The sequence below is a fragment of the Ambystoma mexicanum genome, chromosome 1q (genome assembly GCF_040938575.1).
Source record: "Ambystoma mexicanum isolate Mex_15411 chromosome 1q, UKY_AmexF1_1, whole genome shotgun sequence".
Lineage (NCBI taxonomy): Eukaryota > Metazoa > Chordata > Amphibia > Caudata > Ambystomatidae > Ambystoma > Ambystoma mexicanum.
The window spans coordinates 791,035,063-791,053,322 of NC_090922.1; the positions used below are offsets into that span (position 1 = coordinate 791,035,063).

An 18,260-nucleotide genomic window follows, 5' to 3' on the forward strand; every position below is an offset into this window, starting at 1 on the left:
GAGATCTAGAACAGCACAGGGCGGGAGCCGGACTATCCACAACACTACAACACCAGCGTCTAAAGGCAGCCTGCATGAAGAAATGGGCGTCCTTCCAGATGGCACAGCCTGTGCACAAATTCCTATCCAACATCCTGACACAAGATTGCTTCACAGGCAGCATCTCTGCGTTATACAGAATAGTACAAGGCAACACCCCATCCAAGAACGAGATGAAAACCAAATGGGTGAGAGATCTGAACATTGAGACCGATGAGCAACACTGGATGAAGTACTGTAGATATACCACATCTACCTCCCAATGCGCTAACTTCAGACTTATCAGTACAAAATTTTAAACCACCTGCATGTCACTCCTAGCAAGATCTCCAAATTTGATTCCTCAAAGCAAACGGCATGCCCCAAGTGTGACACAACTACTGCAAACGTGATTCATATGTACTGGGAGTGCCCAACAATGATGCAGTTCTGGGAGGAAGTAGCAGAAACTATGGACGACATATTGAATACACATATCCTGGTTACGCCGCTGAAATACTTACTGGGGGACATTGGGAAAGCATCTGTAAAGACCTGTAGACTATTTGCGGTGGGGGAGCCATGGCCAAGCGGAACATTCTCAGGAGATGGAAATCCAAAACCCCTCCCACCACACAAAGGCTGGGTACGAGACTGGATAAACACACAGGAATGTGAAGAGACCTATATATGGGGTATCCAAACCACCTCTAGACCCAAGGACATATGGGGCCCCCCTCAGAGCATACCTACAGAACACAGAAGATTCACAAGAAAGAAGCAGTCGAACCAATGTCTAATTTACCCTCTATGCTCAGTTTCTCTCCTCCCTTCTTTCCCATACCCTGTAATTAGCAAGCCTTGGCCAAATCTATAGCCACTTCATTCATACATGTTCTGTTGTCTTGGTGATATTCTGATGATTCCTGTGATATGCTGTGCCAGTATTAAATAGTTTTATTTAAAGAAAAGATACATTTAATAGATTCCTTTTTGTGAAGATGGGACAATACTAAGAATTGGTAATGATTGGACCCTTTATATTTGTGTGTGATGTTTCATTAACTAAAATCACCACACGAAGTAGTAGGCATTCAGGACTAGTTATGATATGATTATTTATATAGCGCCTATACACAATGTGTTTCAAAGCGCTTAGTTGTAGTTTGAAGGGTTTAATGGGGCAGTCTGTAGGCAGCTCGCAGTTATTGTGAAAGTATGTCACAGGGGCTTTGGTTGAGCAATCCTGGTCATGACCAGCTGACCACATGTGGAATAACAGACCAGGTCGAACCAGAGGGACAGAAACGAGTTGCAGAGATGGTGCCAAGCCCGAATGCAGTACCTCTGCAGCTCTACCTCACAGTTCAGGGGCACATAGAACTGAAAGCAAAGCCCAAAACCAAGGAGAAGGGGGATTAGAGATTAAGTCCGAAGAAAACTGCACTGTGAACCAGGTTGCTGGAAGGAGTCGAAGCCCAGTTGTCATAGATGCAGAGGTCTGATCTGGCACCAGGATTAAGTTGTGGTTGCAATGCCAATTCATGTTGCTGGGTGTGCAAGGAGAGCTCCTGGAAATGGAAGGGTGAATAGGTCAGTAACGCTGAAAGACCCCTTTCAAGATACCCACAAAGTGGAAAGCATTGACAGCAGCAAAAATGAACGATGGTGACCCTACACATGATCACAGGCAGCTCTGCTGCACTCATGGGGCAGCAGGACAAGATTAAAGATGCCCTGATGGGGAGAAGCAGTTGAAAAGGTCCAAGTCAGGATTCCCTACGAAGGAACAAGTAGGTTTGAGCAGCAACAAAGCCACACTGGTATAAGCAGGGACTCATTTCAGGATTTCAATATGGATCCATGGTGCTTCATGGCCAGAGGGTGCAGCTGTTCATGCAATGAAAGAAAGCCTAGCAGGATTTTAGCCAAGGGCAGAGTTTCACTGTTCAGAGTGCACAGCACAGCCAGTATCGGTGATCCTCCATGAATTCATCTTTTTAGCATCTTCAATTAGGTTTGCAGTCATCAACCCAAATGGCTCAGGTTTCCTTAATTATCCACTCGGGATGGTGGCTAGCCCAGGACCTTCACACAGCTTTCAAATTATTTGAAGTCCAGGATTGATCAACCAATCGCAACTTTCCTGGGCACACAGACAGATGTGAGACTCCATGCCTACAGCTCAGAGGCACTCAGAGGCCAAAATGTAAGTTCTTTGCGATGAAACCACACAAATGACCATCTGAAATGTGGCTGGGTTGTGGAACATAAAATCATTGGTAGTCCCTTGGCCTCTGCTGGGGGAGCCGAGGTAAAAAGTTTACAAGAATATTTCACACCTTTTGTCAGTCTACGACTGAACACTTTCTGGATGAGAACTCATCCAGTGTAAAATGTAGGGAGCAAGGGTGTAAGCACCGCTGCACAGGTAGGTAAGTCAGGATAATAAGAGCTGCTCATGAACATGTGGTTGCCGCTTCCAGGGAGATTTCATTCCAAGTACCAGCAGAAATTATTAAAGATGCCAGAGAGCCAGCAAAAAACCTTAGGATACTAAAAGTTAACAAAAAGGAAATCCCAAATGAACTCTGACCCAACAACATTTAACATTTTCCAGAGTAACTGGGAGATGCTGACTGGCTTTCCATTTGAAGACTATTGTTAAAACGTAATCCAACTTAATGACATTATTACAAAGGGATACTGACTTGTGGATAGATTACAACTTTGGATCTTGTATAGAGACTTCACTGTTTAAATTCTCTTCCCCGATTTTGGAGAATGTACCCGCTTTACGATATTCCTTTTGATGCACAACTGTACAGGACTATTCTATTTTTCATTAGGTTTAGTGTGGACATTCCTTCGAATCCATGCACAAATGTGTTTGTGTACACCCACACGCAAATGTGATCATACTTATTAGTGCGCTCTGTACCTTACTACCACACCCTACTGAGTGTAATGATTGCCAACAACCACTGTAAGGAATAACCTAGAGGAAACCCGGACTAATGTTACAGGTTGGCATAGCCAATCTCACTAGAGCACTTGTGGAAAACACGCCTTGCAGTGTTTTGCTCACAAGCCCAAAAATGCGGTGGACTAAATTCACAAAAATAAACACTCCTACATTTATCTGGTGTCAAAATCATGGCTTCCGAGGTCTCTGCAGGTGCTGCCTTTTCTGAATGTCCAGTATACAGCAACCATAGCAAGTCTAAACATGGAGGAAATTCATTTTGAACTGCATTGAGGTTGGCATGTGACAGGGCCAAGATGGGAGGAGCATTCATATCATACAGTTATCTACTTTTACACCCATTGAAGGATCCACTTCAAAATGTGGTTATGTAAAAACCAATAGATGGTTACCTATGCACAGCATGTGAAACCGATTTACACTGCTTACACAAATATGTAGGCATACCTGTTGTCTAACATCTTGCAGACCCTGAGGGAGAGGATTACTTAGTGGCCCTTCAGAACGACTTGCACATTTCCTGGTTTCGATGGTTTAGGGGCAGGGACAACGCAGTCCTGTAAACATTTTCGGTTTGAATCTTTTTTTAAAAAAGGGCACATCGCTTACTCATTGGAATCTGAAGCATACGTTTAGGCACCCCAAAGTAACTTGTCCCGCTTCTATTGCAGGCTTTCAAAACGGTGTGAAAGGTACCAATTAAATTAGTCTCCAAACAGTACACCTACTTGTCCGACCAATACGGTCACCCAGCATATGGGCTGGCTCCCCTCCCAGTCGTGATTAATTTAAATTATTAAAGTAACAAATAAAATCCTGACCCATAATATCAATAACTTTTAAAGTAATAGTGAAAAAAGCAGCTCACCTGCTCTTTGCTGTCCTGCACAGCTGCCTGCTCATTCTTTGCTGCCGTGTTAGCCCTTTGAAGTGCCTCCTCAACTTCCGATTGCATACTTGATAGACTTTTCTTCAGTTCTGTTAACTGGAACATCAATATCAATAAAAAAAATAAAGCAAAGTCTTAGCATATGTACTTTCAAGGCAAGATTTAGGAGGTCTTCAAAAATGCATATTGGAACATTTAGAAGTGTTACAAATAAACAAATCCTGGGGTTGAGGAATTTTAAGAAAAAGCTCAGAGAGGTTCTGTAAGGTCAACCTACTATTTAAGCAAGGTCAATCCACACTTTGGTCTTTCCAAATTACCTCACGGTAGCTTAGGCTGAGCAATTAGAGCACACCAAAGTGAATGTGAATGTATAGTAGTGAATGTTTGTGTTACTTACCCGTGGCTTTTCATTGCCAAGGGTTTGTCCAAGGCCTATACACATTTTATACAATCTGCTTAGCTTGTATTAATAGTTCTCTGGGTGTGCTTTACTGAACCCTTCACAACTCTCACTTCCTAAATCTAAGCCTTGCTGCACTGCCATACTACCCATACAGATTGGCTAGACATTAGTCTAGCTATTGCCTAGAATAGAGAGGCTCCTCAGGATCTGTCCCCAGGGCTGATTTTAGCCATCACCCCACACCAGAAAGGCTGTACAGGGCTGAAAACGACCAGCCAGCCTGGGCCCAAGTACGTCCCAGGCCTCTTTCTATGGCACTAGAGACAGAGCACCGTAAAAAAACCAAAATGCTCTGGTCAGGCAGGCAAGCAGTTGAGGGTGTGGGGGGTTAGGGACAGTTTCCCAAAGTCCAACTAAGGGCTTCATAAAACTATCTGAGGCAGTATAAGGCTGTACCACTTGAAAAACTTTGTTAGAGTAGACAGCGCAGCCAGCCATATTTTAGGAGGAGGCTTTAGATAAGTACAGAGAATTTACAGCATACATATGGTTCAAAAGAAAAAAAACTTACCCCAGAAGTAGTGTAAAAGTTTTTTTTTTTTTTTTTTTACAGACTCAGTCCAAGAACATTCTTGGGGGGGGGGGGGGGTTGCATGAGAGTAAGTGCTTTGTCATAAATCAAACAGCATAAAACACCAACACAATGATTATGGTATGCAAACCATAAACCTTATTTAGAGGAATAAATTATTCAAGGAAAGTCAAGCCTAGTAAAACATTAAGAATATCAACTATCTTTTAATGGGTAGTAAAACTGCACTAGTTACTTTTAGATTACTCAGTAATTCAAGGGAAGTAGACCCTAAGAGTCCTAACCTTCAGTGTTATTCAATAGCAAACGTACAACAGTTCTGTTAACAGTGTTGCAGGTGGACCCCTTGCAACAATTGTAACTTACTTCACTTTAAGAATTGATACCGTTACAATTGGATTACTTTTGAGAACACAGATCAAAGCTAGTAATGCAACTTCTCTACTTTTCAGAATAGTGAAACCCAATTCTTGGATCAGTATGAACCCAGAACTACATTTAGGATAACCTTAAGTTATATAAGGCAAGTGAAACCTATATGGTAATATACTATTACAGTTGTACCAATGTTGCTTTTCAGATCAGTGAAACAAAGACTAAGGAACAAGTTACATACCTGTAATTAATGTTCCCCAGAAAGATTGTGGCATGGATTCACATGCTAAAGAATATTCCCCGTCAGGCTGGGAATCCTCAGTAAAATAAAGACATTCACTTTAAAACTGAATGTCTCCTCTACTACATTTACTGTCCTATGGGTGATACTGCCCCATCCAATGACCGTCCTCTCCCTAAGCTCCACCCCTAGTGGTTATCTTCAGATTTGGTAAGCATGTAAAGTTGCAGTATGAACCAAGAAGAGCCACAGAGGGGAAAGAGGGAGGGTTTGCTTGTGAAGCCATGCCAGACCCATGCTGGAGAACAATAGTTACAGGTAAGTAACTTGTTCCGTCTCCATTACGGCGCCTGGAATGGATTCACATGCTTGTGAATAACAAGCATGAATAACATTGTGATGCTGGAAATGCATCTGAGGGACAGGGCCTCTGAATCCTTGTCCTTTTACTGCTTTTTACCGTGTGTTCTGTTATGTTTTCTGCCCCGGAATCCATGTGGGACTCCTGGCAGTGCAGCTCTCTCTTTTGGTTTGGAGAACAGACCCATGGGATACCCTTATGGCACCCATGGGTAGGGGTACAACCCTGTGCCCCTAGTGTATGTTTTTGGGCACCTGTGGGTGGCCCCAGAGCAGGGTATGGGCTGGTGGCAGCTCCATGCTGAAATTGACAGGTGCTCCGGGTGTCCTCCATTTTGGGATACCCAGGCCCTGCCATTGGGATCTGTTGATTCCCGATAGGAAACAAGATGGCCCCTGTGGCCTCTTGCTTTCTATTGCCTGTTATCTTGTTTTCCCAAAGTCCTGGGAAGCCCTGTCTCTGTCCCTTCCCCCTGACTGGCTGTTGGGTGGAAGTTCCATATATGGGGTTGTTGTGAAGGCCCAGCTAGACTGACTGGAGCCTTCCCAGTGACTGTATGTTGTGGGTACCTCCTGTGGGTGGGACCTGGGTGAATGGAGTGTGTGACCAATATACACTCGTGGTTGTCTGGTTTCTGGCATGAGAGACAAAGACTGAGACAGCCCTGCCCGAAACTGGCCTGAATGCAGTGTGTAGTGTTGAATGGCTGGGTACTTGTCCCAATCCACATTCCTTGTTGTGAGTGTCTGGAAGGGAGGAGTGTGGCCTGAATGCACTGTGTGCCTGATTGGCTGACTGACTGCATGAATGCCCTTCTGTATGATTGGCTGCTGAGTGTGTACCCGCAGTGTGGATGAGAGGCAGGATAGTATATCCGGGGACCTCTCACCACTGGTAATGAGTTCAGAAGCAGCCAGGTGTTCAGGAACGTTCAGGAACGTTCAGAAGCATCCTGGAGTGGAGTCTCCACTCTAAGAGTAACTGGAACTGCTGATCCTCGACGTCCAGCTGGAAGAAGAAGACTTGCTGTGGCATTTGCTTCGACCGATCCGAAGGCTGACGAGATCGTCGAAGACTGACCCGAGAGAGGACCTGGTAAGGCGCCCTCTTCCCGTGCTCCGAGGGACCATCGAGCACCGTTCCATCTTCGCCGAAGCACCCTGGAAGACAGACCCTCGAAAGGCTGTCGACCCGAGACGGGACCGCCGAGGAGATCGAAGTGAAGCACCCGGACATCGACGCCGTCGAAGTCCATTGCCGTCGACCAGGGTTCGCAGGTTTGTGTAACCGCTGGAGGCCCGTCGAAGTTGTGTTGCCCAGCCGTGGGAACCACTTGACGCCGTGCCGCCGACGACCGGAGCCGTTCGCTCCTTTGCCTAAGAACATTCAATCGAAGGACTCTCTCGACCGCATCGTCGACCGCTTATCCTGCCGGAGAAAGTCGAGGACGACCAACGCGCCGAGGAGAAACCTACCGGTGGGTTTCCCACCACCCGAAGACCCCAAAGACTCGAACGACTCGACGCCCTTGCTGGGCCTCCGTCTCCACAATCTTTGGAGTCCAGAACTATTGTCACCGAGGTGCCCCGCACGCCTCTGCCTTGCAGGACGCCGACGCGCACCGCTCGGACGAAGCTGCCGCCTCATCGACGCCGTTCTACCTCGTTTGTCGACGGACGTTCGACGCCCCATGCCTCCCGCTTGAAAGGGAAGGCATTCAAGAAGGGCCGTTGATTCCCCGTCGCCGAACAGCGAGTTCCTCGACGTTTGTCGACGCCTCTTCAAGGAACTCGACTCCACCAGGTACATTGGGGGGGTGAAAACATTATAGGAGGGAATAAGACTTGCAGAGCAATATATGGACTGGGCGTGCGCTACATCTTTGTTTTACAGGTTGCCCAGGTGGGGGGGATCTCCACACAGAACTGTGCCTAGTGGTAGGGGCCAGTATTCTGCCTATTGCTCAACCATCTTATTTTCTCTCCTCTCTCTATTGCTGGTTTCACTCTATTGGTCTGTGCGACATTGTTACAGTATTGTTCATGCACTTTAATGAGATCTAATACAAAGGGTGGTACCACTTTAGAGTTGTATATATTTGCCATTGTTGATTTTTCCGGAGTACAAAGTGAGTTATTATGATAAGTGTACATAACCTTGAATATTGATTATATAAAGACTGTGTTCTAACCAATACAGAGTGTGGATATTCCTTTGTGGGGGCTTGGGGACTACACTGTACTTAAGAACCAGCCTGCATCACCTCCTGAGAAGCTAGGCCTTGATTGCTCGACCATTGCTACCGTAATAGAGAATCTTGGCTGGGGTCTTCTGTGCCTCTCCTCTACCATATAGGGAGCAGAAGAACAGACACCCCCCACCGGTCGTTGAGGCCCCTCTCTCACATACATATCCACAACCATGGAGGTGGCAAGGCTCAAAGGAAGTAACAACTCACCTCTGGTACAGAGGGACCTCAAACAGGTTGCGTAGCACCACTTGGCTGACTCGGGACTCCTCCCTGGAATTGCCTTTAAACACTTGTGTATAGTCGTGTTACAAATGCCAGATCACATCAATCCCAGTCAATGCAGTACATCCTCGTGAAGGTGTGCGCGGACCTCCACGTAGCAGCCCTGAAGATGTCGAGCAGGAGCCCACCAGAGAAAGCAGTAGTAGCTGTGATGGCTCTGGTGGAGTGGGCTCGGACGGGCTGACAGCAGCCTGCTAGCCAGCCGATGACCTGCATGATGCAGCCAGAGAGCCACCTGGAGATGGAAACCTTCGACAAGGCCTTTTCTTGATTTACAGGTCCAAAGTTGACGAACAACTGAGAAGTCTTTCGAAAATACCGTCGACAAAAGTGGTGTGTGTACGCAGTACCACACTTGAAATGTTATGTAAGATTGTATGATGTAAACCTGTGCGAGACTGCACCAGCCTCGTCTTCTTGGAAATAGGTAACCCAACCTTTGGTATAGGCCTGTACTACACAAATTGGTAGAGTGGCTGAACAGCCAGGCTTATCTCAAGAGGGGTCAATGTGAGCTGTCGGGTTGTAACAGAGTTTCACAGTGACATGTATTCCAATAACACTTGTACTCAGTTTCTTGATTCAATAATTATTACATTTAACAGTTTTAAAATCAGCATTATTTAGAAGGGAGCAATTGGCAACAATTAAAACACTTCAACACTCCTTCAGTTCAATAAAGTAAGTAGATATCCTTTTGGGATGGCACACAGATATTCCTATACTCTGAGGTGACTTCAATTGCTAGGACACTGGACATTAATATATCACTTTTCCCACTTACATGGTAATACTTTAGTAGAGGAGCCAAGTACCCCCATCCACCTGCCCCGCCTACATTACCTGAGAAGTATGAACCAAAGTATGTGACGTATACTACACCAATAAGAAAGCAGGAAGAAGATCAACGACTCTGCAGTACCCATAAGAATACCTATATCTAACATGGAAAGTGAAGTACCCATTGAGGAAACCATACCTACATCCAAGACAATCTGATGGCCATTTAACATGATCCCTGATGAAAGAAAAACTAAATGACCAGGATGAATGGTGACGTTATACAAAACTGAATCGACTCCATATAGAAGATAACCAGACCAGAGAGGCAGAAGATTTATGAAGAACAAGGAAGTGCCAAGGATAAGTGACATCTTGAGATCAAGATGAAAAGACTTAGGCCATAAGCATGATGAAGATACTTAGTTTAAATGTGTACAGATACAATGAAACGCAAGCAGCAAAGCAATCATGAAGCTAGCCAAATGCTTATAGTGAATAGATTGTGGGAAGCGCCAACAAATACATATATACCTCAGATACACATGGATTGACTAAAGAATGAATGTTCCACTACAAATATAGCAGTATTGAACAACGAGTAAGGCCTCAATTCAGTGTCGCAGTTACAAAAGCAATCGAATTAAACAGAATACATTTCAGCTAAGGAGTTGGCTGAGTCAAGAGAGCCAAGATCTCATCAGAACTAGAATTGGCTGACATTGGATACAATTAAAGTGAAAGAACAGAAGTGCCTGTTCAAGAAAAAGAAGTCAGGACTATTGGAGAATAAAATCAAATACAAGAAAAGGCACAAATTGTGGTGTCCAGTCACGTGATGGAAGAAATTTGGACGCATGAGAAGATCACACCTATGCACGGAAACCAGGCAGTACCCATACTCCTTAAACAAAAAATCCCAGAGAACAGTACAGACTCAAGGCCAACTTCAAACACTAATTGACACTAAACCATTGAGGTGATAGAGTACTTTTAATTGGTGGGAAGCTAGTATCAAGACAAGGTCACACGCACCTGGTTGTTCAGTCTGCATGCTGCTCACGTAGGTGGAAAGTTACCGACAGGGGTTAGTAGACAACCACTTGTAGAGGACCACGTAGTGGGGGTCCTATAGTTTATGCAGCCAATGGGACGTTGTACATTTAGTGACTGTCATAGTCGCCATTTTGTAGGGAGGGCTTAGTTGCCTCACCTGATGTTAAGTATTCAATCATTTCTCTTCATTACTCTGTACAGATATAACACCTATGCGGAGTTATTCACTTAGAACCAATCCCCCTTCCTGATAGGTTTTAGAAGTTTGCCATGTAGGATGACCTTGGTAATGACGCAGGTCAACATGTCAGCTATGATCCATTTTGAGTTGAAGAACCCAGCTTTTTTATGAAATGGAGAGTTGAGAATCGAGCTATTGCCGATGTTCGTTGTACTCCCTGTTTTAGTTACTTGCATTAAAAGACAAACTTTTGCCAAGCTATTTGTGTCGTCTGAATTATTGATGTTTGATTAAAATCTGCATCCCCATCCATCTCCAAGGTATTGCTACTCACCTTAAAGGGCTGGAAGTCTCCAGTTCAATTATGTGGCAAAAAGGAAAAGGTTAGGGAAGGAAACAATGTTTAACAAGTTTCTCAAACAGGTAAGCACTTTTGAATCCCCCAATGCAATGCAGATCAACCTTCTCTCAGCTATACAAGTAAGGTATATATGACTTTTTGAGGGACAGTTAAACACAAAGTCAGAGGGTTAGAATAGTCTTTAAGGGAGCCAGGGCAGCCAATGACACTTGTGCAAACTATAGGGGAGCTGAGGCACTTCTTGAAGATAGGTGAAAGTCTTGCACAATGTTTAAAGTTTTGTTGTAAAACGAAATCACTGTTGGACAACAAGCTGGGAGGCTTGTGAAGGGCAAAGTTGCAAGCAACTCTGCAAAGGTCAGCCAATGTGAGTCTCCAATGAGAGCAAGCGAGCTACACACAACAAGGGTGAAGTACCCCTAAGTTCACAGAACCTTGTGTCTGAAGAAATGGTTCCAGTTGGCTACTGCTCCTGTTGTAGTTCTTGCAGAACCTGTGCCTCCGTCGTGGGGACAAGAGGGAGGATGTCTGGGGACTCCTGCACTATGATTCGAAGGTCGGCAGCAGCAATAGGTGCAATTCGGATAAGCGGCACTTCACAGTTTCATATACTCGCAAATAGCACCACTGTGGTTCTTGTACTCCTTGCTTTGCTTCTGGGATCCAGCACTCTGTTGATGTGGTTCAGGATTGGTCAGTCCTGCTTCGAGGGAGTTCGGAGGATCTTCCTGGAGCTTGGGTCCGGCTTAGAGGCGATTAACTCGATTCTGGTGTTCCTGTCCCCTGGCACTCGGTTCCTGCAGCAGCAATGGAAGTACAGCCAGCAGAGGGGTTTCAGTCGAGTTATATATATTGGCCCGACCAACCCAAGGGGAGAAGTCGTCGTCCTTTCCGGGCTTCTCTAGTCTATGTTAAAATTGGAGCTTCAGCACTGCAGCAGGGCTTCACTGGGCAAACCAACAGTCCAGGAGGTGCAGCAAGCTTCTCTTCCAGTTTCTAACTTCGGTTCCTTTGTCCAGTGGTCGACTGCCTTCCTTGCAAAAGATCTCGCCTTTTATGCAAGTCGTTACCATCCATTCGCAGCCTAGCTGTCACTCACACAGCAGTGTGGCTGCCCTCAAAGGACAGCCAGTCGGCCAATCACCTTTCGGTACATTCCTGTAACCAAGGAGACTAAGCACAAGGAGTTTTGGGCAAATCCATTGCTTCCTGCCCTGCCAGACACGCTGGAGCCAGAGGCAGGTTTCAGCACTGAAGCACGCCAAAGACAAAACTAACAAATAGACCAAAACTGGTTTGGCGCACAGAGTAAATCTCGAAAAGGACCTTTCCAACAAGAAATGGCAAAAAAAGAAGACTGAGGCCATTTTGACTAAATGGGTACCCACGTGTGCAATACTGCAGCTGAGGATTCAGCCTGCGGTAAAAAAACACAATGGAAGGAAAAAGTAAACCACTAACACCAGCCATTAATTGTAGAAAGGCTAACAAGAATGTTACATGAGAAGATGGACAAAGGGGATACTAGGTAACCTCTTCAGCACTCTATTCTAAGATAGTGTGTGCTGGGACTACAAAAATAAAGTCAATTTCAATTCACTACTCTTGGAAACAGTTTCTCCAAGAGAATGTATTTATACCGTAGACATCCAAAGGACTTCTATGTGACACTGCACTGAAGGTGCTTTGTGTCACAATGTAAAATGCCGATACCTATTGAGTTTGTCCGACTCCAAAACCAAAAGAAGTTCAAATCAAGGAAAAATACGAGAGAGTGGGAAAAAGGTCTTGCTCTCTCCAGGATGAAAATTAAAAGTCCTGAAGGTCCAGCAAAAAGAGCTGGGGGTCTAAGGTAGAAAGGAATTATCAAATTTCTGAGAATTCTCTCAAACATGAAGCATGGATAGAAAAGTAAGGCTGCTTGGAAGACTGGGCCTGAATCTCCCCAACCCGCCTTGCTGAGGTGATAGCCACAAGAAAAGCGGTCTTCCACACGAGAAATGTGAGTGGATCCTGAGGCATAGGTTCGAAGGGAGCTCCCATGAGTTTAGTAAACACAGCATTGAGCTCCTAAACCGGGGCAGGAGCCTTCACCGGTGGGAAAGTCCTGATCAAGCCCCTTAAGGAACTCCTCGACTAATCCACAGAGAACGTCTGCGCGGGGACCTGGTGTACCTGGCTATGGCAGATGGATGCACCTTGATAGAGAAGTGCGCCATTCCTGCTTTGATCAAGAAAACAAGTATGGTATAACTTGGAGTTGTGACACGCAGAGTGGTAATACTCTGTCCAGCACTACACAGAGAAGCATTTCCATTTAGGTCTGTAGCGCTTCAACATAGACAAGGCCCTGGCCAGGAAGTCATTACATGCTGCGGATAAAGCAGAACCTCCAAACTCTATGGCTGCAGGAGTTATGCCCTCAGGTTCAGGGACCCTGGGTCATGATGCAGAATCACACCCTGTTCTCTGGCGAGAAGGTCCTGGGACAGCAGTAGCCTAATGGACTGGACCAGCGACATGTGTAAGTCTGGATACCAGATCTGCCTCGGCCACACCAGGGCAACAAGTATCCTGCAGTGGCACCGAGTGTTGATCACACGTAGGAGTAGAAACGGGGGTGGGAGGGGGAAGTGTATAGGAAGTGTCCCTCACACGGGAAAGAGCACACGTCGCCCAAGCTCCTCGGTTGAGGGAACCTGCTGGTGAACCTCTGGCACTTGGTGTTCACCGCCGTCGCAAAGTCATCCCTATTGGTCAAACAGTGGGTCCACCTGGTCTCGGCGAAGCTCCCACTCATGGCAAGAACGCATTTCCTTGCTGAGTAAGTCTGAGGTGGTGTTCTTGACTCCCGCCAGGTGAAACGGACCATGACTTGATGAATGGTACACTGCCACCACAAGTCCTGGGCCTCCTTGGAGAGCGCCGGAGACAGAGACCCTCCCTCCCCCCCCTGTTTTGAGATGTAGAACATGGTCGTAGTGTTTTCTGAAGATCCTCACCACCTTGTCGTTCAATGACAGTAAGAAAGACTTGAGGGCCCAGAATACGGCACGCAGTTCCAGGACGTTTATGTGTAGGTCCTTCTCCAGTTGACAGAGGCCTCTGGCTTGCAACTGTCCAGTATGGGCTCCCCATCACTCTAGAGCGGCGTCTATGGTGACCGACTCCTAAGTAGGAACCTGAAACGGAGCTCCCTGGATGAAATGCTGCCGAACGCCCCACCACCATATTGCAAGACGGAACTCTTTTTTGAGAGAGATCTTGTCCGTAAAGTTACCCAACAACTCCTGTAGAGGTATCATGTGCAGTCTGCAGAGGTGAACAAGGTTTATGCAGGAGGCCAACATGCCCAGAAGCGACTTGATGGATCACACAGTTGTTGCCTGGGCCATTAAGCGTTGCATCTTGCCTTGTATGGTTTTCACCCTCTCCTCCGAGGGTGGATGCCAAGCATGTCACTGTTGAGTCGTGCACCCAAGAAAGGAGCGTCTTGAGATGGCTTCAAGCAAGACTTTGGATAATTTATGGAGCACCTCAGCTTTGTCAGCAGACGTACGGTCCTCGTGGTGTGCTCGCTTGACCTGGACCGTTGAGGGGGCACACTCTAGCCTGTCGTCTAGGTGGGGGTATGCATGGATGCCCTGCAGACAGATGTGCAGCCACCGGAGCCAGGCACTTCGTAAACACCCTCTGTGCTGACTTCAGGCCGAAAAGGCAGAGCTTTGAACTGGTAGTGATGACCCTGAACTACGAAACGCAGGAACTTGAGGTGCTTTTTGAGAACGGAGATGGGGAAGTTGGCGTCCTCCAGATGCAACATCAGAAAATCTCCCTGCTCCAGCTGGCAGAGCATGTGCTGCAACATGACCATCCAGAACTTGTGTCTTCAAGTACTGTTGAGAAGACATAGATCCAGAATCGGCCTCCAACCTAAAGTCTTCTTTCGGACTAGAAAGTATCTGGAATATACTCTGTAGCCCAGGAGTTGCTGAGGGAGGGGTTCTATTGCCCCTTTCCATAACATGGGCCACACCTCCTGCAGAAGCCGTGACCTGTATAGTTCTTGCCGCTGAACCGAAGGGATACGAGGACCCTTGCGTTGGAACTCCAAAGTGGGTCCCTGTCCGAGAGCATCCAGCACCAATCTGTGGTGATCTTTTCCCATGTGCTGACGAATTTTGCCAGCTGGCCTCCCAGTTGGGTGCGTAAGTGGGGAATTGGGGGCCTGGATCCACGTCCGGTTCAGGCCCGCTTGGAGGGGGTGGGGGGGTTTGGGAGGGGCTGCCTTGGGGACAGCACCGCTGTTAGCCTCCGTTGCCTTGATAAGGCCACTTGTACGCTTCTCGAGTGGAGTAGTGCAGGGGCTGTCTGAAAGAGTACCATACCATTTGGCGATGTTCCTGGCTTTCCTCTGGAGTAGCCAAAGGACAATGACCGTCACTGCTGCAAAGAACAAGCCGCCTGTGTCAATCGCCTGCAAAGACTTGTCAACTGCCTTTACGAAGAGGTTTTCCCCATCGAAAAGCATATCCAACACCTTCGTCTAAGCCTTCAACCAACCTTGATGGCGCAGACACCCTGTTCCCCATCTGGCGAATGCCTGTGTCTGATGTCTACCGCCACTGTGATGGCGTGTTCCAGGGCACCCTCTGTCCTGAAAAAGTTCCAGTGCCTCAACCTTATATTATGGTAGAAAATCCAGGATAGGGCCCATCATGTACCAGAGTTCCCGGTCATAACGGGCCAAAAATGCTAGTGCAATTCGCTGCCTGGATGGTAGAGGCAGCCGTGTAAATTATAGCCCTATAGCCCATCGCATCCAGCTTCTTCCCTTCCTGATCCGGAGGTACCATGGCTGGAGATGACTGGTTTGCAAAGCATTTCCTAGCTGCAGCCGAGACAACAGAATCCAGCCAGGGCTGAAATCCTAGGCACATGGGCGCCGAATCAGGCACCCTGTATTACTTCTCCAATCTGCCAGGTTTCGTCTGTGCTGTACTTGGGTTCTTCATAAGGGCCAGGCCCTCTTTCCAGATGTTGTCCAGGTAGGGAATGGACATTGTCTTCCTCAACTTACATTGTTGGTACAGGAAGCTTTCCTTCTCCTCGGGGGCTAACTGAAACAACTCTGAGGCCCTCGAGATGACTGAATGAAAGGAACCGACTTCTTCCGGAGGGCAGGCCCAATGGGGCCAGTCCGCGTGCAGGCTCCCTGTCCACTGTGATGAACTAGTCCTCGTTGGTACCAGTAGCTGTGTCAGTGTCTGTCGGTATGTGGATCCGGAGCTACGGTAGGAGTCTGGTCTTCATGAGGTGGAGGAGACAGCGGGGTTGGATGACGCAGAAGGCCCGCGCCCCCCTGTACTTACTCTTCGCAGGGGTGATTTTACTTTCGGAGGCTCTGGAGGTGCCGGCCCCGACAGCGACATACTCAGTTGGATTTCGGTGACCTGTGTGTGCAGGGTGGATAAAATGTCCAGAGACGCATCCCCTAGGTCTAGGGGTAAACTTAGCCAACAGAGTCTGATATGGGCTAATGAGTCTCCTCCTCTGCCCCAGGGACTGAAGTCTTCAGGATCTCCACCTCTGTGGTCCAAGCAGCATACCTCGTGATGCTGGTCGTCCTCGTCTGTACTGGAGTAGATCTGCTCCGGTCTATGCGCCATAGCCTGCCGGTATGCATACCTGGGTGGCTCCACAGGTGGGATAGCTTCCCTCTGCCGAGGTTGTTGGGCCGGAGCAGCCACCCGGTCTCTACCTGGTGCTGATTCCTTCATTGCTGCTTTCACAGTCATATCTCGCCTCCGGGGCAAGGACACCCGCTGAGCGGCCACCACCTCTTTCCTGGACACGCTCTTTCAGAGCTGCGGTGGATGTCGGTGATTTAGACAACTAAGTGCTTGTGAATGCCCTCATCGACACTGCCTTAGACTATGCAGACTTGGTTGAAGTCTTCGATGGCTTTGAGTCCTCCCCGGATGTTTTCGGACTGTCTGGAGACAGTTTGGACGGGACTAGCGACATTCTCTTCAAAGAAGCTCCTGTCAGTAGGCTCACCGTGGAGGATGATGGGGACAGCGACCGCCTCTTACCCAACTCTGGGCCTGCATCAGCGGCGAACCCAGCTGAGCCAGCGTTGCAGAGATTGGCCTTCTCTTGGATCCCCGCACGCAGGTCATCAAAGGATCTCCACCTCCTACCGGATGGAGAACGCTCCTTGGAACAGCCGGTCCTGGATGAGGCTTGATCCTGACCCACGACTGTGTCAGAGGCCTTGCTAGATTTGAGCCACACAGACGGTCTGCTGTATCTGTCCTGTTTTTTCCGAAAACAGGACACCTTACCTCCCTCCTTCCTCATCAAGGTCCAGATGAAAGCAGTACAAGCAGTTATGGTGTCTATCTTCTACGAAGACTTTCCTGAGCCCACACTTTGCCCAGAATTCGAGAGGCTGAAGCCTTCCATCTTCCTTCTCGATCTTTTGATGACCAGACAGTGGAAGATCCTCGCAGGTAGCAGAGCCCGGCTGCCGGTCTCTATTCAAAGACTAAGAAAATACTTGTCAGAATTGAACCATTTTTGCATTTTTTATTGAAAAACACAAAATTAGCTAAGAGCAATATGACTTCCAAAATTCCCCCCGCGCCCTCCCCAATACAGAACCATTCAGTAAAAATCTTAAGATGGCCACCAGGGATGGAGTTTAGAGAGGACCGTCATTGGGTGGGGTATGACCCAAAGGGCATGAGAAATACAGGTTTAAAGTGAAACCTTTTTCTTTTACCGAGCATTCCCAGCCTGACAGGGAATATTCATGAGCATTTGAATCAATGTCAGACCCCATGCTTGAGAAGGTAAGCAATAACTCTATAAACTATTTTAGAGATTCCAAAAGTGGTTCAAGGTAAAGACAACCCAATAATACACTTTTAGAATGGAACTATTCAAGGCGAGTAAGACTCAGTTGGTGAACATTTACAATTATTCTATTAGATATAATGATGTGAAACTAACCAAGTTACTTTTTGGAAGAGTGGAATACAATTCAAAGGCAAGTAAAGTAACCTCACATTCTTTTTAGAATGGCAGAACACTCAAAGTTAAGTAAGAACTTTTGTAACATTAGAGATACAATTACCAAACCAGCTCATTTGAAATCAAGTGCTTTATACACTCGTTCTCTTTCAAGGCAAAGGTCTAAACCGATAAGTAATTCCCTATTCTTGGAGCATGAGTGTTCGCAGTGGCAGAAGGAGGACACTAGTGGTCTAGTGGCCAACTTTAGGCAGGTGAGGATAGGCACAGGATGCAGAAAAGTCAGAGGTCCAAAAGACATCTCTTCTAACAACTACATACTTCAGGGTTAGCAGAAAGGGTCCACAGACTTCATAGAAGACACCCTAGATGCGTTCCGGCGTTAGGCTTGGGCGAACTCCCAAACCAACAAACCACTCCCAAAGCTACGCAGGATTCGCACA

General features: G+C 47.0%; 1 protein-coding gene across 4 annotated transcripts in view; it reads right to left on the minus strand.

The window, feature by feature from the left end:
* Positions 1-18,260, minus strand: part of TPR (translocated promoter region, nuclear basket protein) — a 2,097,972-nt gene that overhangs the window by 1,281,596 nt on the left and 798,116 nt on the right. For all 4 annotated transcript variants that reach the window (XM_069641376.1, XM_069641377.1, XM_069641375.1 and 1 more), the window contains exon 24: positions 3,873-3,989. In XM_069641376.1, the coding sequence (XP_069497477.1) occupies positions 3,873-3,989 (117 nt within the window). The remainder of the gene's footprint in view (positions 1-3,872; positions 3,990-18,260) is intronic.